This window comes from Lepisosteus oculatus, chromosome 12 (assembly GCF_040954835.1).
Source record: "Lepisosteus oculatus isolate fLepOcu1 chromosome 12, fLepOcu1.hap2, whole genome shotgun sequence".
Lineage (NCBI taxonomy): Eukaryota > Metazoa > Chordata > Actinopteri > Semionotiformes > Lepisosteidae > Lepisosteus > Lepisosteus oculatus.
Genome location: NC_090707.1, coordinates 38,627,820 through 38,654,709, shown reverse-complemented (window position 1 = coordinate 38,654,709; position 26,890 = coordinate 38,627,820). Strand labels below are relative to the sequence as shown.

Genomic DNA, 26,890 nt, shown 5'->3' with positions numbered 1-26,890 from the left:
AAAAAACAACCAAGATAAGTTTCCAAAATTTTTATTAAAACCTGAAAAAAAAGCTCCAGACAGTATCAAAAACAGATGCGCCTTTAAAGGTTCAGCTACACAGAGGACGATTTTTTCCATTTTTTCCCAAAGGCTTGGGGAGAAGGGCACTACTCTAACTCCCTTCAACACAGCACTTGAAAACAAGCAGAAGCAAAACAGCACCTACCTCTTGACTTCAGAGAGCGAACAAAAAATAATGCCGTTATAACCTTCAAAAATCAATACACGGATTGTTAGCAAAGTGACAGGAAAGTAACTGGATATAAAAGGGGGCTTCTCGCGTCCCTACCTGGTCCCTGTCACAGAACACACCGAGAGGAGAAAATAACACGTACATATACAAAATTCACATCTGTTCCTCACGAGGGAACACCCCAGACATCCTACATTCAACCTTCAGGAAGTGTGGAGAGGGGAACGGCAAAGCAGAGTTTCTGAATCCCAAGGTTTCTGAGGACCGATTTCTTTGGCAGTCTCACTACAATTCCGCAGGATTAACAAGTCATTTCTTTTCCCCAACTGTGCCATTTTTTTCCTCCAATCAAAAAACGTGTCCTTAACACAATTGTTTCTCTTCTTTCAAAAAAAAGTACAAAAATGGCCAAAAGTAACACAGGAACAGTTTCGAGTCTTCAGCAGAGAAACGCTCAACTTCCTGTGAATCACAGGCAAGAGGTGCCTCTGCAGGACCTACAAATCCACCACACTGACGAGCAGATGAAAAAGCAGGTTTCTAATCTGCACTCAAGGTTATTCACTGCCATGACAGCCCACGGAGCTCAGAGAACACCAGCTCCCTTCGAGTGCACTTACAGAACCAGTCTCTCATTTAAACTGGGCCCTGGTGACCTGAACCGCCCACTCAGAACAGCCTTAAATCCAAGGTACCGGTCAGCAAAGAGTCACCTGCTCACCTGTGCTTTCTGCAGCCAGCTGAGAGCCCCCGCTGCAGGCTCTGCCCTCAATCCCAACAGAGCTTGAGGCACCAGACTGCGGGCTACGAACAGTTCAGGGCCCTCCCACTTCAGCAACAGAACGACACCACCGAACGCACAACAAACGCCGCCCTAGGCCCCAGTCCCGGGATCGCATCACATCTGACCCCCCAAAAAAAGAAATCACGACGCTGGCCCCTTTTAGAGTTTACTCAGAGGCAGTCAAAATAACAAGAGCAAAAACAAAATCACATCCTGACTGGTCACAACGACCCCCCCCCCCCACCACTGTCACCCCCCCAATCCCCGTCCTGCCCCCGACGCTCCCGTCTCCCATTTGAATGTTGAGCGCAACCGAGATGTACGGGTGTCGGAGATGCAACAGTCTCTGTCTGGGCTTGGCGTCTCAGTCCAACAGCGGAAGGCGAGACGCCAACTGAGGCGGGGAGCCTCCCCCACCCCTTATTTCCTGGGGGGAGGGGGCGGGGGCGGGGGCGGGGGCGCGAACTGGAAGGGTGCCTGTCCCATGAAGCCCATTATGGGCTGCGGGGGGGGGAACTGCTGGGCCATGAGGGGCTGCGGCCCCGCGGGCGGGGGGGCCTGGCCGGCCCGGGCAGCCATGTTGCCGAACTGCTGCTGCTGCTGTTGCTGCTGCTGCTGTTGTTGTTGTTGCTGGGGCTGCTGCTGCTGCTGCTGCGGCTGGGCCTGGGCCTGGGCCTGGTCCTGGCCCCCCGCCGCCCCCGCCCCCGCCCCGCTGTAGCCCTGGTACTGGTCCCCGAACCCGCCCGCGGCACCCTGGCTGCTCCCAGCGGCCCCGTAGGTGGGGGTGGAGTTGGCGCCGGTGCCGAAGGAGCCGGCGTCCCGGCTGTCCCTGCCCCGGTCTCTGTACGCAGAGGACGAGGAGGAGGAGGAAGAGGAGCGGTCCGCCCCGTTGTGGTCCCGGCTGCCCCCCCGGCTGAAGCCGCCACTGCCGCTGCTGCCGGAGCCGGCGCTGCCCCCGCCGCGGGCGTCCTTGGCGGAGTTGGCGCCCCCCCCGACGCTGCGCATGCGCCGCTCACACTCCTCCTGGTACATCAGGTTGGGGTTGTTGGAGTTGGAGCCGCTGCCCCGGTAGCGCGAGCGGCCGCCTGCAGGGGGCGACAGAGAGCAGCGCAGCGTCAGGGCACCGCACAGGCGAGGAGAAGGGGAGAAACGGCTCTCCCACTGCACCTACTGCAGGACCTGAGCTGCTGCGGCATCCCTACAGCCCACAGCTCACCGGCTCACGAGCGCAGCTGGAGATCGGCGCCCGTTTTTCCACATGCCAATTCCCGTTTCCCCGCTTGTGGCCCCGGCCCAGAGGAGCTGGGATCGACCCGGCCTCAGGCCGACACGCCCCGACAGCCCACCCCAGCTGTCAAGGACGCCTCGCTCTTATTCTCCCCCGTTACCTCCTCCCTCCCCCCCCCTCCGGCCGCGGTGCCGCCCTACCTCCTCCGCCCCCCCTCCCGGAGTCCACCAGCTGCAGCAGCTTGGGGTTGATGGCCTGCCGGGCCTCCTCCAGCACGCGGATGAGCTCGCGGGCCTGCCGCAGGTTGCCGGGCGTGAAGAAGGTGTAGGCCGTGCCCTTGTTGGTGCTGCGCGCCGTGCGCCCGATGCGGTGCACGTAGTCCTCGGAGGAGTTGGGGTAGTCGTAGTTGATGACGAACTTCACGTCTTCCACGTCTTGAAGGCGTCAATTGTTGTTTTTTTTTTTGTGGGAAAAACAGAGGGGGGGAGAGTAAGAAAAGAGTTAGGGAAAGACGCACGACCGCGTTTTACAAGACAGATCACTCGAGACGCCAACGTCAAGCACTCAAGAGGTGGCTGCGAATGACAAACGGCTCCGGGACCGAGCCCCTTACCACACCGAGGTCGACACACCAGCCCCTTCAACACTCCTGTCCCCTCATCTGTCTCCGACAGCGGCACAACTTACCTGTACCGAGCAGGCCCCCTCGCACCTGGCCTGTCTCTGCGCGCACACCTCGCTCGTCTACACGAGGCTCGAGCTCCAGGAGGGAACACTAGCTGCCCCTCCGAGCCCCGACAGACACTCTGCACGCAGTACTTACCTGCTGCCACCGCAGAACGAAAGGCAAGTGCTCCTGTTTTAAAGAAGGCAGGTGCAGCTGTCGTGCAGGAATGAGCGCACGTTTTTTTGTTTTTTTTTTAACCCTGTGCTTGAAACGACGCGCAAGACCATGGGGGCAGCACACAAACGCGTGGAGGGTGAAAACCCCGCGTCTGAATAGACGTGTACTCGTGTACAGGAGCTGACTGCTGCAATTTTAAAAAGACTTTCGACCCCATCTTGTGCCATCCTACAGCAGACGGCTTCTTAAAAATGCCACCACTACTTCAAATCCTGTTGTTCGTGCCCCTAAACCAGATATCATCAATGTATTCAATTATGAATATAAACAACTGGTCATGTTTTTGGAAAATCTATTATCAATATGGCTCCCCATTGAAGGTGTAAAACCCCAATTCGCAAAACCTGGACCTTAAAGGGAAACCTGCAGTTTAACAGTGTTAAAATACAGATTCCTCCCCAAAATGAGAAAACAAGTCCCACACACAAAAAAAATTAAAATCCAGAATCCCCCCCAATGACGGTGAAAATCTGTATCCTAACAGAGTTAAAACACAGATTCCCAGCGGTCAGAACCGGCCCGATGAGATCAGAGACATTTCTACAGCACAGTCCACAGAAAGACGCACTGCCACATGGTGACGAGTGCAAAGCCTTGCTCTTAAAAGGTCTGATGCCCTTTTAAGAAAGAAAACCCACACCTCTGTGCATGAAATGACCCTGAAATGTGTCCCACAGATGTGGAACGCGCTGCTCAAAGCTCAGTTAGAAATCGACACCACCTTCAGTTAAGATCTGCACCGGTGCTTTACAAGGGTCCCAGGGAACCGCAGAGCAAATCTCAACAACGGAGCGAGACTTTCCGAAAACTTCCAGGGTGGAATTCGCGGGCTCCCGGCCCAACAGGATCGGCGCCGTCGAACAACTCGCCACCCCCCCGCGAGACCCCCCCACACCCCACACCCGCGGGCCGAGCCCCCCGCGGAGCGACACACACCGGCCTCATGCTTCTCTGCGCTCCCCTCCGACTCAAAGGTTTTGCGACATGATGGAGGTGGCCGGAGGAAGGGTGGAGTGGTGGTGGGGGAGGTGCTGTGTTTTCTCACAGCGCTGTCGCGACCCTGCTGTTGGTTTTTTTTAAGGCGATGACAGTGATAGGAATATGAGGGGGGGGGCGAGGGGAGAGAGCCTTTTTTGACCTTTGACCTTCTGGCACCGGTCGAGCGTCTGTCTGCCTTTCCGTAACGCCCCCAAACCACGTGCGTGGAGGGCCGAGGGGAGGCCAAACACACGTGGGCAACGCGGCAGCGCTGCTACCGGGCCCTCCTGGCGCCAGGGAGTCAGAACCGGGCCGAGTCGGTTTGCTCGGTTTCCGACAAGAACAGGAAGCTGGCAGACCAGGACACCCACATTAACACCCGCCTGCTAGTTCTGCTGAGACAGCGCAGACGAACCTTCCCTGACTAGAACGAGAGTGGGCGCAGGTAAGAGGACACTGCTGCAACTGCCCGGGCGGCCTCTTAAAGAGAGAAAACACAACACTGGGAGGAAAGGGGGAGACGGCAAGATTGGCTTTAGTACTGAATCCTCCCAGGTGAGGACAAAAACACTCGATCAGATGAGTCTGTTTCTCATTACAGAAGATGGGCTCAGTAAACAACACTGCTGCACTTGACAAAAAGTCTCCTTTGATATTTTTTTTTTAAAGGAAGAGGGAAAATTAATAAAAAATAATAACCTTGAAAAATGTCCAGAGAGAAAACACAATACAAAAGAGAGTTAGTAGGGAAACATTAGCAAAGAACAACAAGGTCATGAACTGGGGGTGAGAGGCTGATTGAATGGACTTGTCAGTCTATGAATGCATCCTGAAATACGGACAGGTCACAGAATTCACGACAGGAGGGAGTGGGGGGGTTGTGTACTTACCGCTGCTACAGGAGCTGCTGGGATACGGTGCAAAGTTCAGCTCCCTCCCCCACGGATCTGTCCTGGGAAACGGGTCAGAACTGCCCGCCCAGCTCAGACCGGGTCAAGGGGCGCAGAGCTGGACCGCCTGCTCCCCTTGCTTGTGGCTGCAGACCCAGGTAGCCTGGATCCCATGTCCGGCCCCAGCCTGACCCGCCTTCCCCGCCTGGGATGCTCCTTCCTCTGGGCTCCCAGAGGGCCCCCGGGGGCGGCTCGGAGCAGTCCGGCAGGCGAAAGGCTCGGTCCTTAGGCCCGGGCCAGAGCCTAAGAGACCAGGACGCCTCACGCAGGAAGAGACTGCGCCGGTCAGGAGGCAAGGCAGGGCTACTTCGGACTCCACAATCCCCAGGGGAAGCCAACCTACGCTCAGCACTGCACGTCAGGCCCCGTGAGGTCTTACTGTGACAATTTCAGGTGGGTATAAAGGCCCGACTCTCAGGTTACGGAAGCAGTGACTTCCCCCCAGGGTAAAGGGCGCAAGGCCAATTGCTTGAATTCTATAATGGCCAGATAAAGGGATGCAGGGGACAATTCGCTAGCTCTAACTCTAAAAATCAGCCTGCGCTACTGGCTTGTACCCAGATGGGAACACCCCACCTTACCTTCCTTCGCAAAAACTGACACGTTTTAGGAAAAGCTGGGGCTTGCCCGTATTCTGTATCTTTCCACCTTACACAGACACACAGGAGACAGAGGAGACGCGGAGCTGGTACACCCCATCTCCGAGAGCAGCAGGCAGCGTTGGACACAGGAGCCCAGGTAACGCCAGGGTTACAGCAGTAACAAGAAACAGACCACTGCTGGGGCACGGGGGGCTGGGGTCGTGGGGGAGAGAGAGCGCGTTTCAAGAAAGGACGCCTGCGGTTGGGCCTTTGACAGGGCGGAAGGGGAGGGGGGGGTTGGAAAAGGAGACGTCCCAATTTAGATCCGAGGTTTCAGGACTGGGGGGGGAGCACCGCCTCGCGGCGCCCGGTGTAAATCGGGAGTGCGGCAGCGGCGACCGTTTTAAGACGCGGCTCTGACTGCTTTGCGTTTTTCTGATCGCTCGTTTGTTTCGGTTGACTAGGCCACTAGGCACAATGCACAAAGAAGCAATCGGCAGACAGACAGTGTGGTTCCAAGCTTGGTTTCCTTCCGCAGCGTGGCGGCGATCAGGCCAGGACTCCTGCCAGCCAGGACCAGACATGACGCCCGGAGAGGGAGAGACTGGCACAGCGGGAGGGTGGGGGGCTGGGGCTCTAGGGGCAACCCGGGGGGCCTCTGCTAGCACAGACTGACCTCAGACCTACTCCAACACAAAACATAGCTGTAGGCAAGAACAGCACCTCTGCTCTCTGCACTGGATCCTGGCGTCCTACCCCGCCTGACTGCCTCTCAGCTACACCCCACAGCACAGGGTCATGGCGTCCTACCCCGCCTGACTGCCTCTCAGCTACACCCCACAGCACAGGGTCATGGCGTCCTACCCTGCCTGACTGCCTCTCAGCTACACCCCACAGCACTGGATCCTGGCGTCCTACCCAGCCTGACTGCCTCTCATCTACACCCCACAGCACAGGGTCATGGCATCCTACCCTGCCAGACTGCCTCTCAGCTACACCACACAGCACAAGGTCCTGGTGTCCTACCCTGCCTGACTGCCTCTCAGCTACACCACATTGCAAATTCCAAAGCTGTTACACTTTTCCTCTCATCTACACTGCACAATCACCACCGTTCAACTGCAATGCAGAAGCAAAATAATTCGACAGACTCGTATTATTTAAAACTTTAAGCCTGAAGGAGCTTCATGAAGCTTTTGTTTGAAAAAGCTGCTGTGTGCTCAGAGCTGCTCTTTTTTACTTATAATACAAGCTGTGGCTTCTGAGCCTTCTGAATTTGTTTAAAATTTAACAAATAACACAAAAGGAGGAGGAGGCCTACACACAAGGCAAAAAACAGCCAACAACTTACACAAAGTAGGAAAATCAAAGTACTTAAGACCACAATTAGGCCTTGTTATATAATAAACAGGATTAAGAGCATGTTGTATTAACATCATTACTAGCAGAAATCTGGCACTGATTTGTTCATATTCCTAAGCTGCAGTAACGCATCAAAATCAGCTGAACAAGAACTTGAATGCTGCTGCAAAACTGTGTGACCAGGATTTAAATGGACAATAGCCCTGTGTTCTGAGCTAGCTATACTGCAATGTCCTACTTCAGATTTTAAGAGGCCCCCCCAACCCCTCTCAGCACCCCCAGTGGAATTTGACAGCCCAGCAGCCCCCCCTGACCAGGTAGGCAGGCAGAGCAGCTGCTCCGGGTCGAGTCGGGAGGACGGCTGGGATTGATTAATCGGGCCTTCTCCTCTCCACACTCAGCTGGGCGCTCGATTAGTCATGCCTAGGTCCTGCTGCAGGCCCGCCCCGAAGCCTGTACGCTTCAAGTGCAGGAAGAAACTTGGAAAAACAACAAACAAAAATAAATAAAAAAATGAAACACAAAACAAAAAAAGATCTGGTTAAAAAAACGGTATTCATCATGTGGGGGAGAATCACGCTCTTTCTCTTTACAACTACAAAACGATGTACTACTGGCTTTTTATTTTCAGCTGCATACAACGTCTAGCTTGAGTAACTTCATCTACCTCTGTACTGCTATGAGCTACAGCTTTTCCGATTTTACTGTCCCTGTCCTCCGGGGAGGCCAGATCAAGACGTACCTAATCCCCGAGAAGCCACGTCAGTCGCGATCAGGATGGGCGCCTTCCCACTCCGGAATTCTACGGGGAGAAAAATAAGGGACGGAGATTGGAGCACCGTCGCCGGGAAGCTGAAACGGCGTCGGAAACGCAGGGCGCGCGAGGGCCTCACCTGTCAACACCCAGTCTCTCTCCGGCTGGCTCTTGTCTCCGTGGATACACATCGCCGGCCACCTGGAAAAGACCGACCCCGCGTGAAACAGAAGCACTCCGTCCAGGAGGGGAAAGGACTTCCTTTTGAATCCAGTTACAAACTCCGGGCTCTTTACCGAGTGCAGGAGCCGGCAACAACAGTTCCTCCAATCAACCACCCATCGCACCCTACAAAATTCCAGTCCTTACAAGCTCCAGGACCAGGCCTCAGTTACTAATCCTCCTGGGTTTTCCACGGGAGTAGGGTTCGATTTCCCAGTTAAAACCGCAGAACCGCGAGTCTCTCTCACGCATGAGGAATTGGGTACGCTCTGAAGCTGCCCACCCCTGAACTACCCCTTAACTGAACCCATTTAGAACACATGCCGAAGAAAAACACTGCAACAAAAATAAGCTCTTTCACCGCAATTCCCAAGGTCAGGAGAGGAGACGGCTCTTTAACGCCCGAGAAAACCTGGTTTCCGCGATGGTCCCGACAACCATCCCGAAGAATTGCCTGCTCCTCCCCCACTCACCCGTCTCGCCTCATCCTGCGGGTCAGGTCATCACAGCGCTTCTTCGTCTCGACGAAGATGATGGTCTTATTCTCCTTCTCCGCCATGATCTCCTCCATCAGCTGGATCAGCCTGAGGGAGCACACGATAAAAGACTTAGGAACTACCAGAGAGAGATATATTTGCAGATTGCACTGCATAATATAGTAGGCAGCTTATGTCTTATTTTGGCCCTTGTAGGCATTATTTAAGAGCTGAGTACTTGGAAGCAGTCTGAGATTTTCTGGGTGGTCCAGACATAGGTCTCTGAAACACCTTGTCTGTACAGACCGTATACACAGAAAAACTTGTCTGTTGTATGCTTATGTTGTATATAGCCAGTGTCACTGGCATTGTTAAATATCTTTAAACAAGAGTACCTGAATTATTACTCTTTTCACCAAAGCTACACCAGAGAAAGAATTCACATACCTCTAATTACACCAAAAATATTCCCTAGCGGTTGGATAAATCATTTAAAGTTGGAGGGTTATGATTATTCATTTTCCTTATTAATTCATCCGTTCCTCATTTTTCTCTATTTTTGCAACACTATAAACACCACACTCCTCACAGCCCTGCTGGGTGTAGCACTGTGAGAGAGGAGTGTGAGCGAGCTCCCCTGACACAGCGCTAACCGCGGTGATCTCCGGCTCGCCTCTTACAGGCCGTGCGTGCGTGTTGCATCGTGGGGGCCCGTCACCAGAGCCAGGGTGCGAACGCGTGCAAGTTGCTTTCTCTCCGTGATCAGACGAGTGCATGGCGTGTCCCTGTGTCCCAGGGTGCGAACGCGTGCGGGCCGGCTGAGCTCGCACCCCGCCCCCCCACGTGAGCGTGCGGCGCCTCACTCACTTGTTGTCCTTCTCGCTCTCCATGCACACGTCCACGATCTGCAGGATGTTGTGGTTGGCGCTCAGCTCCAGCGCGCCCACGTTGATCTGCACGTAGTCCCGCAGGAAGTCCTCCGCCAGCTGCCGCACCTCCTTGGGCCAGGTGGCGCTCCACATCAGCGTCTGGCGGTCCGGCTGGAGACAGGCGAGAATGAGAAGATTCAGGAGACGAGGCTTGTTGAGAGACTCATCTTGAAGGATAAATGACACCAGAAGCAAAGATCCAAACCAACACCCAGGCTTAACAAACTGGGGAGCACCCATCAAGTAGCAGAGCAGCACGAAACGAGCTTCACGGGAGCCTGCTCGCATCCCCGCGGCGCCCCCACACACCCTCCACCCTCCACCCTCCACCCACCCGGATCTGGTCGACGATCTTGCGGATCTGCGGCTCGAAGCCCATGTCCAGCATCCGGTCGGCCTCGTCCAGCACCAGGTAGGTGCAGCGCCGCAGGTTGGTCTTCCCGACCTCCAGGAAGTCGATCAGGCGGCCCGGCGTGGCGATGCAGATCTCCACGCCTGCGGGGGGGGGTGGGGGGGGGGGGGTGCGGAAGGGAGGAGAGAGACGCGTCCGCATTATTGACAAAGCGAGGAGGAAGCAGGGCCGTGCCACAGTTACGCGGCTAGGGGCCATGGCTGGAAGCCCGCAGGAGGAGGAAGACGGACGCCACACGTGGGCGCGGCAGCCCCTACCTCTCTCCAGGTCCCTGATCTGCGGGCCCTTGGGGGCCCCCCCGTAGATGCAGGTGCTCTTGATGCGGGAGGACTTGCCGTAGTCGAACGCCACCTGCTGGACCTGCTGCGCCAGCTCCCGGGTCGGGGCCAGGACCAGACACTGCCCGGGGAAGAGGGAGGAAGGTGAAAGGGGAACCGCAGGCTGCTTTCATACTCCGGAGCCAGAACGAAGCAGCGCAGGCGAGTGCGCTTCAAAACCACGACGGCGGTAAAATGTAAACAGCAATGCAAGACCGCGAATTGGCATCACGTAACAGACTACATTCCCAGGTATTCCCATATTGCTATCGTTGTCTGCGATTCAGAGCAAGGCAACAAAACATCCGGCGAGGTCAAGCCGCCCTACGATATTGTAAACACGCAGGCCTGCGAATACGTCTCTTTTCATCCAACAGAAATATCCCTCTGGACTTCTTGACGGTTTTGCCCACAAAAACCATTTACTTGTTATCTCTGCCTGCAGATCGCGCTGGAACATCTCTGCGGTGAAAAGTCTGCTGCACAGGGAACTCAAATGCGGGTTTGTAACAACGTGGTAACTTACAGTCCTTTCATCAAGTTCATCGCGATTTTGTGCTCAATTCAAAGTTTGTAAACTTCTTCTATAGCGTCAACAAACCTGTTACTGAGACTAAATAACTGGTTTGAAACATTGGGACTGCAGCGCCCCATTAAAGCCAGCACAGAGAGGGCAGACGTGACATGAGTCCTGCAGTGTGGGGACAGGGGCAGACTGTCAGACCAACACTCAGGGACACAACTCAGGCAGGCCAACTACAGCCACTCCTTGTACCTCATGTTTACATTTGGTGTGACCTCTTCCCTTCCATCCCTTAACACGTCTGAGAAGCCGCGCACGTGACACGGCGCATAGCACGGCCACGAACAGACACCCCGGGCGCTGTGACTTACAATGGGGCCGTCGCCGCGCTCCAGGTAGGGCTGGTGGTTGATGTGCACGATCGCGGGCAGCAGGTACTGCAGGACAAACACAGAAACAAAGGGCACTGAAGTATGAGCTCCGAGCGCCTCGCCACCGGCCAACACATCAACAAGCCCCAAGGCGAGCCCCGCTGCTCTGCGGAGCTCCGAGCTCCAGCCAACCGCGGGGCAGGGCGCGGGGACGCAGGGGGAGGAGTCTTACCGACAGGGTTTTGCCAGAGCCGGTCTGGGCGATGCCCACCATGTCTCTGCCGCTCAGCGCCAGGGGGAAGCCCTGCGCCTGGATGGCCGTGGGCTCCACGAAGTTCTGCTGCACCAGCACGTCTATCACGTACTCTGTGGGGGAGCGAGGGAGGCGTGAGGCTACTGCACTGCTGTCCGACAGCCCGTCAACTCAAGGAGTCAACTCCGTTAAACAGCTAATTCAAATCGATTACACACTTTGGCGACTGGCTGCATCAAAAGCCACGTGCTGAAAGAGGCTGGGAGGGCCGGTGCCAAAGGCACCCGAATACCACCCACGTATTTACGACCACGAGCCACTTGAGTTTTACTTTGGAAGTAAGAGACGGCGTCCTAAGCTACAGCAGTTTCGAACCGCTTGAACGCGACGGTGGTGACGATACTCACGGGGGAACTGCGCCTGGTGGAAGCTGGTGACGGGCTTGGGGCACCCAGTGCCCCGAATCGTGATCTCCTTCTTCCGGCGAAACTCGTCCACGTCAAACTGCGGGGGGGACAGAGGGGGGGGGAAGGGGAGATTAGCGGGATGGTCATGCCGCAGCGGACTTGCTCTTCGTGGGAGACGGATCACCTCCAGGAGCACCAGCCCCTCTTACACTTAAAACAATTTAAGGTGGATATAACATGACCATCCACAAATCATCAGCCTTTTATTGAAACTGCTCTAATTTTTACCCTCGTCTGCTGGTTTGGGAATACGACTCTGAGGAGGGAGGACAAACTGGGGAGTTTTGTCAGACAGGTTCTGTTCTCTCAGCCCAGTCCCATGTCTAAGTCAGGAGTCTAGCATGAAGCACATCCGACCCAAGAGGACCCTTCAAACCCTTGAACCAATTTCATTTACCCCCCTCAGAACGCAGACACAATCCGAAAACAAACAGCTTTCAGCCTTCATGTACACCCTGCTCAGCTGGTGATTCTCCTGCCCATGTCTGTGTTGTATTGCTTGTGGGTGTGTTTTCTCACTTATCTGCTGCTGAGGGAAAAATACCCCTTGACTTGGGCTCAGGCCCACCCGGTGCAACACGGCACTGAAATAAAAGCAGAGCGAGCTCCTACACTCAAGGTGTGAGCTGCCACGTGCTGCTCAGAAATGCTGCAACAGCTCACCCTGCATCAGGGCTCCATAACTGCTACAATCTCGGTTTTGGCACCGATGGCTCCCAGTCTCAGCTTCTTAACCCTAATCCCTCGTGAACTGGGGTCACTCTTAATCACTTAATGCTCCTGAACAAACAACCATTTCAAATGACCTACGAGCAGATTAAACCTCAAAACTTTCCGGGACCCCGAAAACAAAATTTCGAAGACCTAATTAATCGAATTGACATTTAAGGCAAAGGCATCGAAGAGGGGAATCGCAGGGACCAGGGCTGGGAAATTTTTATGCTCCGCTATTTCGCTGCAGTTGGCTCACCAATAAGGCAAAATGCCTGCTGAAGCTTTCACGTTAAAATACCACTTTGGCGACGAGATTAAGACAAGGAGACTCAAGCAGGGAGCTGCATCAGTACATGCTGGCAGCACAAGGAACAAGTACTGATGAGTCCCACACTGAAAATCAGAAAGAGGACAACGTTTTCAGGCTCGGGCGTCGCCTGAAGAGGGCTCCACACTCCAAGCGCGTTTCGGCGTGGAACTGGCCTTTGCCCTGCTCATGAAAGCGAAGAGCCCCCCCAGCAGCACCCCCGGGACACCAGCGTGCCCCGGGACCGCGGCCCTGCGCGTTCACGGAAGCGGGCGCGCCGCCGCACCTGGGTCAGGCGCGCCACCTCCGGGTGCTCGGTGTAGAAGTTCTTCTCGAACTTGGGCAGCTCCTCCAGGTCCCACTTCTTCTTCCTCAGGCGCTCCCCGGGGTTCCCGAACTTCTTGGTGGGAGGGGGCCCGCCCCGGCTGGACCCGAACCGAGGCCTGGGGGTGAGGGGGGGACAGGCAGAGAGTTTAGGAAGCGGGCGCCGGAGAGAAACAGCCCGGCGCGCTCCTAACCCCCCAGAACCGGGTTCTCCGAACACGAACAGACCCGAGGTGGGGTTTTAACACACACACACACGGGGCACAGAAAGGTTTGCGAGTTCACTTATACTAGCTGCCATACCAGCGTCTCGCTTTTCGAGAGCGTCTGAGGTTCAGCACAACCAAGCTAAAAATAAAGCGTTATGGTCGATATTTTTGTTTTTTTTAAAAAAAAAAAACTAAATCGACAGGGACGTCTTACCATCACTGTGCGACACATTTCAGTAAAAAAAAGATAAAGCAATGTTGTTGTTTTTTTAATGCGGTAGATTTAGCCTGGTCTCCTGGTCGGCCGCAGACAGCGGGGGGGTGATGTGTCTTTCCAAGCCTGGTTACATAATCCAGTTTTTTTTAGTTCAGAAATGGTTTCCCACCTTTAAAAAACAATTTTACGCTCACTCCCACCGAGATCACGCAACTCGCGTTTGGCAACACCACCACCACCACCCCCCACTAACACGCAGGACCCCCCCACGGGCCGTCTCCCCACAGAGACCAACCAGCCCCGGCGTTTCCAGCGAATACAGGCCGCTAAGACACCCCACACGAGAAGAAATGGAGGTTTTTCTCACCCTCGGTCCCTTCCACGGTCCCGGTCTCTGTCTCCGTATGACGAACCGCCCCTCATCTTCCACACAAACCAACACAACAACAACAACAACAAGGGCGCCTCTGCTCCGGCGAGCGTCGGGCTGGGTCTTCAACAGCCGCCACCGGGAAAACTACCGTCGCCTCCAATTCCCGAAACCGGGGGTTTAAATCCGTTGAAGAGCCGAATACCGAAAGGCGGTGTGGAAAATATATATCAGCTCTATATAAACAGCGAGTTTTGTGTCTTCAAAACACGAAGGCACCCTCGGCCTGCCCGTCTCGTTTACGAACAGCCCGAAACGAAACCGTGTTTTGCGTTTAAAGAAAAAAAGTAACGTTTTTTTCTTTCTCTAGACAAAAAAAACGCTAGATAACGAGTATGGGTGGATGTTTTGTTTTTGGATTTTTTTTTTTGCGATAACCGCGTAAAGTTGGCTTGATCTCCCCCCGGCTCTGCGAAAGCTGCCTGCCGACACAGGACAAAATGGCGGACAGAAAAACAGCGGTGCGTGCGCAGGGCCGCGGGAGCGCGCCGCAGCTACGTCGCGCAGTGGGCGTAGAGAAGGTTCTGGAATACGGGGGGGCGCCCGTCGGAGAGGCGGGGCCTCTGCGTGCGCGCCGGGGGGCCGCGACGCCGTTTGCGCAGCCGGCCACGTGATCGCCCCCCCTCGCTGCAGAGACGGGGCGCTAGACTTTGGACCTTCTCTATTGACAGCCCCTTCTCTTAATTAACCCGGGTGCTGAAGATCACTTAGAGACTTGAGGATTAGCAGGAGTAGAGATTTACAGAGGTTGACCAACCCATGGGCTTAGAAGCTGAGGTGTGTCTTCTGGTTTAAGAGAAGATCAGATCAGATCACTTTATTAGCCATGTACAATTTCTTGGATTAGGAATTTGTCTTGTGGATTACGAATTTTCGCAGACCCCAGCTTGCTCTCCATGAGACACACAGACGGGGAGAGAAGCTGGGGGTCAGAGCGCAGGGTCAGCCATTTATACAGCACCCCTGGAGCAGCTGGGGTTGAGGGCCTTGCTCGGGGGCCCAACAGAGTAGGATTCCTCTGCCGGCCGTGGGATTTGAACCGGCAACGGCAGATCCTGAGCCACAGAGCCACCACACAGTCCCAGGTTGGTTTGCGGTCCGACCTGAGCAGCCAGTTTAACAATTAACGTAATTATTTCCTCACTTAAGACACACATGGGATGTTTCTTTCACAGTTGGTAACTCAAAACGTGCAGCTTTCTACAGGTGCACGTAGCTGTAAGACTCTTTGGACCCGGGTGAGGGATATCAGAGCCCCACAGTTCAATGATTAGACCCGCTGTGTAGGCAACAGTTAATGTGTTCTCTGCCCTCAACAGCTTCCATACCGAATTAGTTCAGAACGGCAGAGACAGGGAGTTATTTCACAAACGGCACCAAAAGGGAACAAGTTTTCCTCCCTGTCGAAATAATAAAAACAGATGACATCCCGTCCCCTGTCTGTCCCTCCACTGAACACAGGTGCACCGACGGTATAAACCATTTTATTCTCCTGGCGAACAATCTGCGCTTCAGAAACACACAGATCAATCAGGCTTCGGAAGCGAGGGCTCGCTGGTGCCCACGAACACAGGGAACAGCGTCTGTCTCGTCACTCCACTGACAGCCCTCGGGATGGGGGTCCCCCTGCGCCCCCCTCCTCCTTCCTCTCCCTCCCAGTGGCTCCTTCACTCCTTGGCGTCTGCCACCCCGCCCGGAGTGATGGAGAACGTGGCCTCGTTCTCTGGCAAATCGGGGCTAGGGAACGAGACGGGAGAGCGCCCGTTACTGCCCGGCTCTGGGACCGCCGGCGGCCGAGGAGAGATTAGCGACAGCGACGTTTTCGAAGCCGCGGGGGGCCTGTGGAATTCGGGGAGGGGGGTGGGGTTCCCGTGTGTTGGTGTAGTGCGGGGGTCCCCAGTCCCGGCTGGCCAGTGTGTCTCCTGGGTTTCCTGAAGAGCTGTGAGGAGCTGTTTAATGGGTCCAATCAAGCTGATAACAAGCTGCTTTGTGCTGTTACCAGCCCAGCTGAACTGAAAATCTGCAGTCCCCCCAGGACCGGGACTGGGGACCCCTGGTGTTGACGCACTGTCCCCCCCAGGAGCAAGACTGGGGACCCCTGGTGTAGACACACTGTCCCCCCAGAACTGGGACTGGGGACCCCTGGTGTAGACACACTGCTCCCCCAGGAGCAAGACTGGGGACCCCTGGTGTAGACACACTGCTCCCCCAGGAGCAAGACTGGGGACCCCTGGTGTAGACACACTGTCCCCCCAGGAGCAAGACTGGGGACCCCTGGTGTAGACACACTGTCCCCCCAGGACCGGGACTGGGGACCCCTGGTGTAGACACACTGTCTCCCCAGAACTGGGACTGGGGACCCCTGGTGTAGACACACTGTCCCCCCAGAACTGGGACTGGGGACCCCTGGTGTAGACACACTAGCTCCCCCAGGACTGGGACTGGGGACCCCTGGTGTAGACACACTGCCCCCCCAGGACTGGGACTGGGGAGCCCTGCTGTAGACACACTGTCCCCCCAGGACTGGGACTGGGGACCCCTGCTGTAGACACACTGTCCCCCCAGGACTGGGACTGGGGACCCCTGCACCGGTATTTTCCTGCGCTGTCCCGGCACGCTGCCTCGTCGTACCTGTCGTAGATCTTAGCGATGCGCATCTCGCCCCTCCCCTTCCTGAGGCTGATGCGCGTCGTGGAGGCGTGCGCCAGGATGTGCCCGCCAATCGGCTTCTTCGGATCTGCCTGGAACCTGAGACGGACACAGCAGCCCCCCAATCAGAGCGGCGGCCGCGAGTCACACGAGTCAGAGGCACAGGGGTGAGTGGGAAGAGTCCCCCTGCCCTGCCCGTCCCACGCTCACTCGGGGACCTCCTGCAGGACTCCAGTGACTCAGCCGGGTGAGACAGCGTCCCTCTCCAGTCTACTCACGTCATGCCGGCGCCGGGGTCCGCCGTCATCTGATTGGTCACGAACACGGCCACGTTGTACTCTGACACAGAGCAAACACGATAGATTAAACGCAGGTTCAGGCCCCGGGTTCCCCGAGCGCGGGCGAGCGAGGGGCGCACCTTCGGAGATCTTCTGGAGCCGGGAGAGCATCTGCGCCAGCTTCTGCTGCCTCTCGGCCAGCTCGCCGCGGCCGGAGAAGTCCACCCGGAACAGCGCCATGATGGAGTCCACGATCTGCGGGGGGAGAGAGAGCAAACGAGCGAGAGCCGCGACCAGGGGACACACGGACCTCGCCCCGCCCCGCGGCGGCGTCTTCCAGCCCCGAAGAGCCCCGCTCCTCAGACACGAAGGTTTGAAGGCTTCAGGTTAAAAATAAAAGGGATTTCGTGAAAGGGGCGAGAGGGAGGGGGCAGGTCGTCTCACCAGCAGCTTGAAGACGCCGCCCTCCTCGTGGAACTTGGCCGCCACGAAGTCCAGCAGCTCCATCTGGTGCTCACCTGTGAACGGGGGGCACACGTCAAGACACTCGCCGGCCCCCCGAAACGCAGCCCGGTCCTGGACCCGGGGTACCCCTGCGTTCCCGCTGGGCCCTCAGTCACCAGGGCTAACTGGCGCCAGAAAGCGATCTGCTGTCTGCTGTTATTCTGCACCCTGAAGGCGAACGACTGGAAGTGCACTTTTTTACAAGACAATGCTGCTACATCTGAGCCTAAAACAGGTCAGCGTGACAGCCCCAGGTGTGCGTGGGTTAAGAGTTAAAAAGTTATCGTCTAGACCCAGGCTCTGGGACGGCCCTTACTGGTGTAGGCCCGAGCGTACAGCACGTTGTCCAGCACGGCGTCGTGGTCCACATTGAACCTGTCGGCGATGTCCCTCAGTCTGTCTGGCCGGCTGGCAGCGCCCTCGGGCTAAGGAGCTCAACAGGCAAGGCTGTTCCCGGACAGGACTGGGAAACACACGACACTCCCAGGACAGGACTGGGAAACACACGCCAGGCGGGCCACACCCTGAACGCCTGCCCATCACAGGACACACACACACACCAGGGCCAGTTTTCCCAATAGTCAATTAACCTATTAAGATGTCTTTGGACTCTGGAAGGAAACCAGAGCACCTGCTGGACACCACCGTGAACACAGGGAGAACTCCTCACAGACAGAACTCCTCCAGAACCGAACCCAGGGCCCCAGTACTGTGCGGCAGCGATGCTAACGACTGAGCCACCCGTGACACGCCGACCAGAACCGCACACAGTACCCCAGAACTCGCCCTCGCGGTCAGGGCTGGCAGGAGCCCGGAAGGATACAAGGTGTTCTCCGTGTCGATGAAGATGACTTTCCCTCCGGAGTATCCGTCCTCTCCCGGGAGCTGCGCCGTCACTGCGGGAACGAGTCCGAGCGCAGACGACAGTGACGGGAAAGACTCAGAGCGCGGCGCGACGCGGCACCGAACACGGCCGCTTTGTAACATTTCTTCCGTTTTTATCGTCACAAACAGAAACATCTTTACAAAAAAAACAGATTCCAGCCACACGAAAGACTAAAAAACAATCGAATTTCAATATTATTACAATACCCAGATTGATTTTCAGTTCTCGATTGAAATGGAAAAACCCCTTGTGGTTCAAAGGAGTTTTTTACATTTTAACACGGATCACGACTGCCCTCATGTAGGCGTGTAGATGAAAGGAGTTTATCCCTCCTTGACCACTCCTGCAGCGACAGTACTCACCGCACAGAGTGTGGGAGAGCTGCGTCTTTCCCGTCCGGAATTCTGTAAAAACACAATCCAACAAGGGAAACTCCAACCGGATACAGAGTAAAGGGCGCTGGGGCCCGTCACTGTATCATCATACTGTACATCTGTGTATCACAGCTTCAACAGCTATTTCACATAATTCACCTTCTCTTACAGCACTACGGCTTAACACTGTCTTGTTTTGCATAAATCATGTTCAGCTGTGGCTCAGTTCACTGTATTATAACATCTATCACTGTATTCCTGGCTCAGTCACTGTATTCTGGGCTCAGTTACAACATTACAGCTTCTTTCACTGTATTATATCTTCAGGCCATGGCTGTTTCACAGCATTAAAGCTCTGGACATCAATCATAAAGGCAACATATCATGGCAGGCAGCAGGTAGAGTGCGAGAGCTGTACAGTCTGGCTGGATGACCTTCTGCGGTGCAGTCTGAGCCCCGACTGCGCGGTATGGACCCCAGGGAGCCCGCCGGCCGACTCACCCCCGAAGGCCTCAGTGATGGCCATGCTCTCTATCCCTCCCCCCAGCAGCTTGCTGCAAGGACAGAGAGAGGAGGGCAGTGAGAGGACAAGACCGACGCGTTCCTGTCGGTTCCTGTATGGAGCTCCGGTGCGCACAGGGCTCTGGTCAGTACAGAGCTCCGGTCCGCACAGGGCTCTGGTCAGTACAGAGCTCCGGTCCGCACAGGGCTCTGGTCAGTACAGAGCTCCGGTCCGCACAGGGCTCTGGTCAGTACAGAGCTCCGGTCTGTACAAGCTCTGGTCAGTACAGAGCTCCGGTCTGTACAAGCTCTGGTCAGTACAGAGCTCCGGTCCACACAGGGCTCTGGTCAGTACAGGGCTCTGGTCAGTCCAGAGCTCCAGTCTGTACAAGGCTGGCTGGACACCATGGATAGCACAGCACTCCGCTCTGCACAGGATTTGCACAGGCAGGGTAAGTGCAGGGTAGGGGGCGCAGTTTGAAATAATTACACATTAAAATGGAAAAAGCGATCTGGCATAGGATCTGTACAGCATGTACACCTCTTTTCCCCTGTTCTGTGCTTGAATTAAATACAACTACAATGGGAAGACCTCTCACTCCCTGCTGCTGATGAAAAACCGAAATGAACGCAGAGGCTGGAAAGCGGGGAGCAAGGGGATGCCTGTGAGAGTGTGGGGGCGCGAGGGGTGACCCCACTCCGCTCTTAACTCAAACTCCGCGCTGCCGGTGCTGATGTGGAACACCTGCTTCCTCTTCTCACTGTACTGGTAGGCCGTCACGAAACCCTTCTCCTGCAACACATGCACACACAGGGCAGCGGTCAGCACAGGGCTGGCTGGACACTGCGGTCAGCACAGACCTCTGGTCTGCACAGGGCTGGCTGGACACTGCATTCAGCACAGGCCTCTGGTCTGCACAGGGCTGGCTGGACACTGCATTCAGCACAGGCCTCTGGTCTGCACAGGGCTGGCTGGACACTGCGGTCAGCACAGGCCTCTGGTCAGCACAGGCCTGGCTGGACATCACGGTCAGCACAGCTCTTGCCGGACACTGCAGACAACACGGAGCTGCGGTCAGCACAGGGCTGGACACTGCGGCCAGCACAGCACTCTGGTCTGCACAGGGCAGGGGGCACCACGTCCGGAGCATCAGTCCCCTGGCCGCGGCTCTCACCAGCATCTTCCCAGCAGCCTCCTTGATCTTGTCCACCTTGGCCTCCGACAGGCCCTTGACGTTGCAGAGCGCCTTGCGCGTGGTCATCTGGATGCCCTTCACCGTGCAGATCCCCACCGCCTTCAGCTTCTTGATGTCGGCCATGTTCTGGGGGCGAAGGACAAGGGCGGGAGGAAAAAGAGAGAGAGAGAAAGAAAGTCTCGCGCGCTGCGGTCATTCAGATGACCCTCACACTGTGAACCCAGAGCCCCCCAGATCCCCCCAGAGCTCTGTGCTGCTCCGTGAGTCGGAGACACAGGAAAGGAAAAAGCATCGAAATCTGCTCAATAAAGACATGGATTGGAGTGTTCTGGAAAGAATCCTCTGATTTTAACATACAGTATGGATTTCAAGTATAAAAAGCCCAATAAAGATTGAATCACCTTTTTTCCCCAGTGCGTTTGCATCCACCACATTTGTTTTGAATCGTACACCGCCTATAGAGCACGTCTGCATAATACTCACGATCCCGTGCTTCTGCAAGAGGTCGACATCTTGGAAGAACGAATCCTAGACGGCAAAGGACACAAAGCAAAAGACGGCAAAAGGAAAACGTGAGCATCGATCGCGCGCAGATGTTAGAGCAAGCACGACCCCCCGGCGCGTTGATTTTAGAGACTGCCCAGTCGCCCTCGCACGGAGCGACACTGGTGCATTCACTGGAGACAGTCTGCCTGACACTGTTTGGGACCAGGAGCGCTGCTCGGAGACAAACGGAGCAGTAACCAGGAACCCCCTGAAGGGGGGCAGCACAGGGGAGCTGTGATTCAGGCACCCCCCTTGTATATCGTGATTGTGTACGGAGGCGAGCCCTCCAGGTGTCTGGGGGGCACGGAACTCGGCGCCTCACAGCTCACGGCACCAGCTGTGGACTCCGGCCCCCCGGATACAGTCCGGCTCGGGATTGCTGGGGCCGCCCACGGTCTCGCCCTCTCTTCTCCCGCTGGGGCAGGACGAGCCGGGCTGAGCCACACGGGCCCCCGCGGGGAGCTGTGCTTTAGAGGGGGGCAGAGCGAGTCCCGTCCTGTCCCAACCCCTGGAGCCCACTCGTCCCGGACACCAGCAGCTGGAGCAGCCAGAGGCCGGCTCTGGGGACCCGACGGGCCGGGAGTCCCGTACCTCATCCTCCTGGAACCCGGACTCCGACTCCAGCAGCTGGTCCTCGACGGATTTCATGGCGGGAGGCTGCGGGGGGGCGCTCCTTCGCTGGCTCCGACGGGCGGGACCGTACACCAGGGGCAACAATGTGGAGACGGGCAGGGCGGGGCGGGGAAAAGAACAGGGATCCGTCACAGTTACCAGTCACCTGAGGACGGGAGGACTCCCCACACACTCACGAGGCGCTGAGGGGAAAGCGTTTTTAAAAGTCGGCAGTCATAGCCATCAGAGCAGTGTGTGTTACTGGTACGCGAGGCCAGATCTTGCCTTTTAAAAACCACTCCCTGCAAACTTCTGACACATTGTAAAGAAGCAATCCCTTACCATTTTTCCCAATATTTCAGGTGGGGAGCTGCGTCAGCGTAGGCTGCAAAGGAACGAGTGAGAGGTTTATTCCCCGCTGAAAAGAGAAGAAAACACAACGTTTCGGCTGTGGAGCCTTGCTGCGGTATGAGTGATGAAGGCTCCACGGCCGAAACGTTGTGTTTTATTTCTTCTCTTTTCAGCGGGGAATAAACCTCTCACTTGTTCCTTCCCCCCTACGATATTGTCTACAGGTATAAAGGATTTGTTAGCCCATCCACTAAATAAAAGCAAGTAATCACACGTAACTAAATATAGACCCATAGCTGTATCGGTGAATTCGGGTCAGTGCACGTCTGCGCCACTGTAGCTCGGAGAAGGGTAGTTCGCCGATTTATTAAGTAAAATACTGGTAGCGAAACGGATTTGTTCGCGACATAACCCCAGCAAGCGGCACACGACACAATAAATTAACTAACTGTAAGTGAAAATTGTTAATTCCTCACACGGCGAAATGATTTTTACGCAGGGCTACGAAATTAAAGTCCTGCCTATGAATACCTTACACACCAGGCATACAATGCCTGACTTTAACGAAACGAAATACAATGTTTGTGATTATTACGTACAGTACCATTGGGCTATGAACCTACAATATTTCAATAAAATAATATCAAAGTATTTCCGTGAAAACTGGATCTTCAGTTTATATCCAGTCACCTGCGTTTGTCAGATGTTTTTGCCCTGGTGAACCGTTTCTTAAGTTAATTAAGACTCCCAAGGAACCGTAAGAGCACCTGAGGAAGAAACGTTTCTTCGAATTTGATCTCACAGGCTCTGCTGAAGTGATGAAGCCGTTTAATTACCAGACGTTGTCGACGATTTGAGGTTTTTGAATTATGACCGACGACCGGCGGGAACTTCGGCCGGACTGACACGCCTCACCCGCCGGGCCCTCGTGCTGTTGTTTTCCTGCTTGCTGATTGGCGCAGGCGGCCAGTCAATCAGTATGTTCAGTTGGTCTGATAGGGCACCGGGGGCACATCCCCCCGCCCTCGGCCGGCCCACTCCTAACGACGATTGGAGAGATCTGCTGTCCATCAAAGAGCTTACCCCCCCCACACACACACACGAGGAGCCCAGCAGTACCTCGCGTGTCCGTTTGTAAGGCTTTGTGCAAGGTAATTTTTACATTTAAGAAGAAAACCTTAAGAATTTTTTAAAACACTTTTATTCCAGCATGCCCGCACCCAACACTACATACAACAAAACCGATGCTTATACAACATAAACGGTTTGCACCCCGATTCTCGCTCTGGATGGAGATGGAGTCATCCGGCTCCTTTTAAAAACCGACAAACCAGCAGAGAACAGAAGAGAGCGACATCATCGAGAATGACTCCCGACCACCCAGGAGCACAGCGTAGAAACGGGAGGAGGCCATTCACCCCACCTCGTCTGTTTGGCAGCTAAACTGATCCCAGCCTCTCACCCAGCTGCTTCCTGAAAGAGGACGCGGTATGGTCTTCACCCACTTGTTCCACGCTCCCACCCACCTCTGTGTAAAGATCACTTGCTTGATATCTACAGTAGCAGCTTCGAATTGTGTCGCTGCCAGCTGCAATTCTGCACAATAAATAAAAAAACGCCAAGAACTCACAGATCTTCGACATTCCACTTTTTAATTCCTGTACAGCAGACTCGTACACATGGGCATGGGCAGCCCATCCAGGGACAAGAGGGAAAGGGAGTCCGGTCGCAGAGTCCCAGACTCCCCTCCCCTCCATATTTCACACGGAAGTAGACGGGTCCCCCAGATCGCCGGGGGTGGGGTGGGGGGATAGGGACAGTGACCGTGTATGAAACAGGGCTGGCCAGGGGGCGGCGTGTCCACACCGGGGCTGCGACAGTCAGAGAGGCGCGGATATTCACGCCGGGACTTGACCAGCGCCTCCCGCGGCCCGCTCATTGACAACAGGGGGCGCCAGAGACACCTGGACAACAGAGCCAGACCCTCGAGAGGAGACAGGACAGCGCAGGCGTGATGTGAAGGAACAGGACGTTACCGACGCTCGCGTTTCAGATCTCTCAGGGCTACAGATTCACGAGAGGGTTTTTTCCTCACGGTGATCAAACATTTGAAGCGATCAGCTTATACTGGACTTTGTTTTGTATCCCATTGCCGACGCTGTTATCCGGGGGCTCTGCTGTCCAGCTGCTGGGTGACAGTCTGGTCAAAACTGAGCCCAGTCCGGTTCATTTCTCAGCCCAGTCCTGCCCGACGCCCCGGGCCCCAGGTGACAGGCCGGGCTCACGGACGCATCGCCAGCAGAGCCCAGCCCGTCCTGAACCGGAGCCAGCCCGAACACGGCACAGCCCCGCATGGACGTGATGCAGTCTCCTCCTGGCCTCTCCGATCCCAGCCGCTCCCACGACCCGCGTGTAAAAACACTACAGTAAAACCACAGTGGGCGGGAGGGGGGGGGTGAGTCTCTGTGGGCCGCTCCGGGGAGTCTGGGAATCGGGCAGCGCTGCAGGGGCTGCTGGGAAGGGAGGGGGCGGGGCGTCTTCTTCCTCTCCGGTGCCGCCCCCCTCCCGCCCCCGCCCCGCGTCTCCTCGGCTCCGGAGAGGATCGGACGCGGTTCCGGGTTCCAGGTCACATCTTGCCTGGAGCAGGAGCCATCATCCCTGGCATCCCCCCTGACATGCCCGTGTTTGGTCCCAGCAGGATCTGCAAAAAAAATTAAAACCAGTTGAAACACATCCGCCCTCCTCTCAGGACATTACAGGGTGGTGGGGGTGGGGAACAAGCCGCCCAGCCGTGTTCCTGATTCCAATTCCCTGGTTCCTCTCAGGACAAAGCTGGACGAGATCCTCCAGTCAGGACAGGGGACTCTTCTTTACACAGAGGGTGGTGGGGGTGGGGAACAAGCTGCCCAGCAGCTTTGGTGAAGCCGATACCCTGGCTTCTCTCAAGACAAAGTTGGATGAGATCCTCTAGCCAGCACAGGAGGCACTGCTGTACACAAAGGGTGGTGGGAGAGTGGAACTGCCCAAAGAGTGGAAGAAGCTGCCCAGAAATGTTGTGGCTCCTTTCTAGACCCCCTGCCACAGATCCTCCCACCCAGGTGTCATCCTTTCACTGTCAGGCCTTTGTCAATGTGCCCCACCCCCCCTTTCCCAGCATGCACAGCACCGCCCCCTACCTGTCTCTGCTGCTGCAGCTGCTGCTGCTCCAGCTGCAGCCTCTCGGTCTCGAAGACGACGGGCAGGACCAGGATCATGAAGGAGGTGGTGCCGATCCAGAGCGCCGAGCGCGTGAAGCTGGGGGGGGGAATCAACACCAGACAAGGTTAATGGGGATCAAAGCAGAGAGAGAGAGACGCCATGGCCTGATGATTCGAACCCCGGGCCGCCAGGACCACAGGGCCCTGCATGCGTGTTGGTCTGCTCAGACTCAGATGCCATCCTTCTGATGAGACGTAAAACTAAGTCTCGGTGGTCATTAAAAATGTATTGACAAGAGTAGGGGTGTCACCCCAGTGTCCTGGCCAAAATTCCCCCCTGACCTTTAACAATCATGGCCTCCTAATAACCCACCTCTCTGAACTGGCTCCATCACTCTGCTCTCCTCCCCACTGAGAGCTGGTGTGTGGGGAGAGGACTGGAGCATCATGCAGGTGAGGGTACACACTGGTGGGGGTGGAGGGGATCCCCATGACCTGTACAGCGCTGTGAGCGGGGTGTACAGAAGAGTGCTATGTAAGTGTGAGGAAGTATGAATTATTCTTCTCAATTCTAAATGTACTTTCCCTTAGTGCCTGCTTGTGTCCTCTGGTTCGTCTGTCACTGCGGACTCTGCTCAAGCCCGCCGGCACTTCCGAGTCTCCTGCACCGAGGTGCCGCGCCTCCCTCCCCCCCAGGCCCGCAAGCCGTCGGCCCGGCTTACCTGTAGAGCTTTTTGGTCAGGGAGAGGGAGCAGTCGAGAGTCACGCCCGTCGCCGAGCGCACCCCATCGGGGAACATCTCCGTCAGCCCCCACAGCCGCTCCGCCAGGGTCTCGTCCAGCTGCACAACGGGAGGAGGCCGGAGAGACTTGAGCCATCGCAGCCCGGAGACAGCGCACCCCTCCACCCCGCAACACTGGCCCGGACTGAACCACAGGCGCACCCCCAATGCGTAATTCAATTCAACCGGCTGGGATCGCAGACTCGCCCCCAATCTCTCGACGGGAACAATAACATGACCGCTTTCACCGTGACCGAAACGGACATCGACGAGAGAGACTACCGGGCGCTGGATCCCCGCGGTGATGACTTGCGCAGGGATTTCAACAGAATAAAGGAGGTCTTCACCCCGAGGACGCCATCGATAACCTCTATGGGTTATCAGGGCACCACCACGCCTCTCGGCAGCGCGGTGGAGGGAGAGGAGTCGCAGCACCGGACTGTGCGGCCGCAGGGCCGAGACACGGACCTCAGACCCTGCCGCCCGTGCGGAGGGGCAGCGCGATCATCGCAGGCTGGTGTGTGTGGGGGGACCGGGGGACAGCCACACCGATAACACAGCTAACGCTCAATGAGCCCGGCTCCCCGCGGCAGCATCGCGCCAGCTCACAGCGTGAGGCTCCTGCCGGGGCAACGTTTCGCCCCCGCCTCCACCGCGCCCGCCGGACGAGAGAAAAGAGGTGGACATATCCTGTAGTCCGGAGTGGCTACCTCCTCGTCCTCCTCGTCTCCCTCGATCTCGTCTTCCGGCGGCCTGGTCTCCACGGGGCCCGACGCGGGAGACAGCTTCTCGATCCCAGCCATTCGCCCAGGCGGAGTGTCAGCGGGTAACGTCGAGCTTGTTCGGGAAGATCAAATAATAAAGTCGGACAAAAAAAAAAAGAAGGAAATTCCCCGTTTTCCACCGGCCTGGCCGTGAGTGAGGTTGAAGCCGGCGCGCCGCGCGTCTCGCTCTGCGGTGTGCCCGAGGTCACTCAGGGGTCACGGGCCGCGCTGCACCACGGGAAGGCGGAGGACTCTCCTCCAAGACAAGTGTCCGGAAGTTGATCGTTTGTGGGGGGAGGGACAT

At 56.2% G+C, this 26,890-nt stretch overlaps 3 protein-coding genes across 5 annotated transcripts; all 3 read right to left on the bottom strand.

The window, feature by feature from the left end:
* Positions 1-15: 15 nt before the first annotated feature.
* On the bottom strand, positions 16-14,402 carry ddx17 (DEAD-box helicase 17). The gene is made up of 13 exons (XM_069197003.1): positions 13,885-14,402; positions 13,054-13,210; positions 11,687-11,783; positions 11,259-11,392; positions 11,027-11,092; positions 10,073-10,214; positions 9,738-9,898; positions 9,342-9,514; positions 8,472-8,582; positions 7,916-7,977; positions 7,765-7,824; positions 2,448-2,681; positions 16-2,104 (listed from the first exon to the last, which is right to left on the bottom strand). Exons 1-13 carry the CDS (start codon positions 13,938-13,940, stop codon positions 1,440-1,442), a joined length of 2,118 nt encoding a protein of 705 aa, XP_069053104.1. The 5' UTR covers positions 13,941-14,402; the 3' UTR covers positions 16-1,439.
* A 1,013-nt stretch (positions 14,403-15,415) lies between these two features.
* On the bottom strand, positions 15,416-22,774 carry dmc1 (DNA meiotic recombinase 1). Of its 2 annotated transcripts, XM_069197029.1 has the most exons (14): positions 22,681-22,773; positions 21,473-21,597; positions 20,819-20,863; positions 20,315-20,461; positions 19,850-19,932; positions 19,140-19,192; positions 18,627-18,668; positions 18,202-18,274; positions 17,695-17,786; positions 17,319-17,392; positions 17,015-17,129; positions 16,875-16,935; positions 16,579-16,695; positions 15,416-15,684 (listed from the first exon to the last, which is right to left on the bottom strand). In XM_069197029.1, the coding sequence occupies exons 2-14, from the start codon at positions 21,527-21,529 to the stop codon at positions 15,615-15,617; spliced, it is 1,029 nt and encodes a 342-aa protein (XP_069053130.1). In that variant the 5' UTR covers positions 21,530-21,597; positions 22,681-22,773; the 3' UTR covers positions 15,416-15,614. The 2 variants fall into 2 exon arrangements, with proteins under 2 accessions (XP_069053130.1, XP_069053131.1); XM_069197030.1 differs by lacking the exons at positions 17,695-17,786; positions 18,202-18,274 and having other exon boundaries at positions 22,681-22,774.
* Positions 22,775-23,477: 703 nt separating this feature from the next.
* Positions 23,478-26,814, bottom strand: tomm22 (translocase of outer mitochondrial membrane 22 homolog (yeast)). 2 transcript variants are annotated; one of them, XR_011191337.1, is made up of 5 exons: positions 26,533-26,814; positions 25,764-25,882; positions 25,021-25,138; positions 23,800-24,545; positions 23,478-23,765 (listed from the first exon to the last, which is right to left on the bottom strand). XR_011191337.1 is itself a non-coding variant. In XM_006636895.3 (4 exons), the coding sequence occupies exons 1-4, from the start codon at positions 26,623-26,625 to the stop codon at positions 24,471-24,473; spliced, it is 405 nt and encodes a 134-aa protein (XP_006636958.1). In that variant the 5' UTR covers positions 26,626-26,814; the 3' UTR covers positions 23,478-24,470. The 2 variants fall into 2 exon arrangements, 1 of the variants encoding a protein (XP_006636958.1); XM_006636895.3 differs by having other exon boundaries at positions 23,478-24,545.
* Between the last annotated feature and the right edge of the window lie 76 nt (positions 26,815-26,890).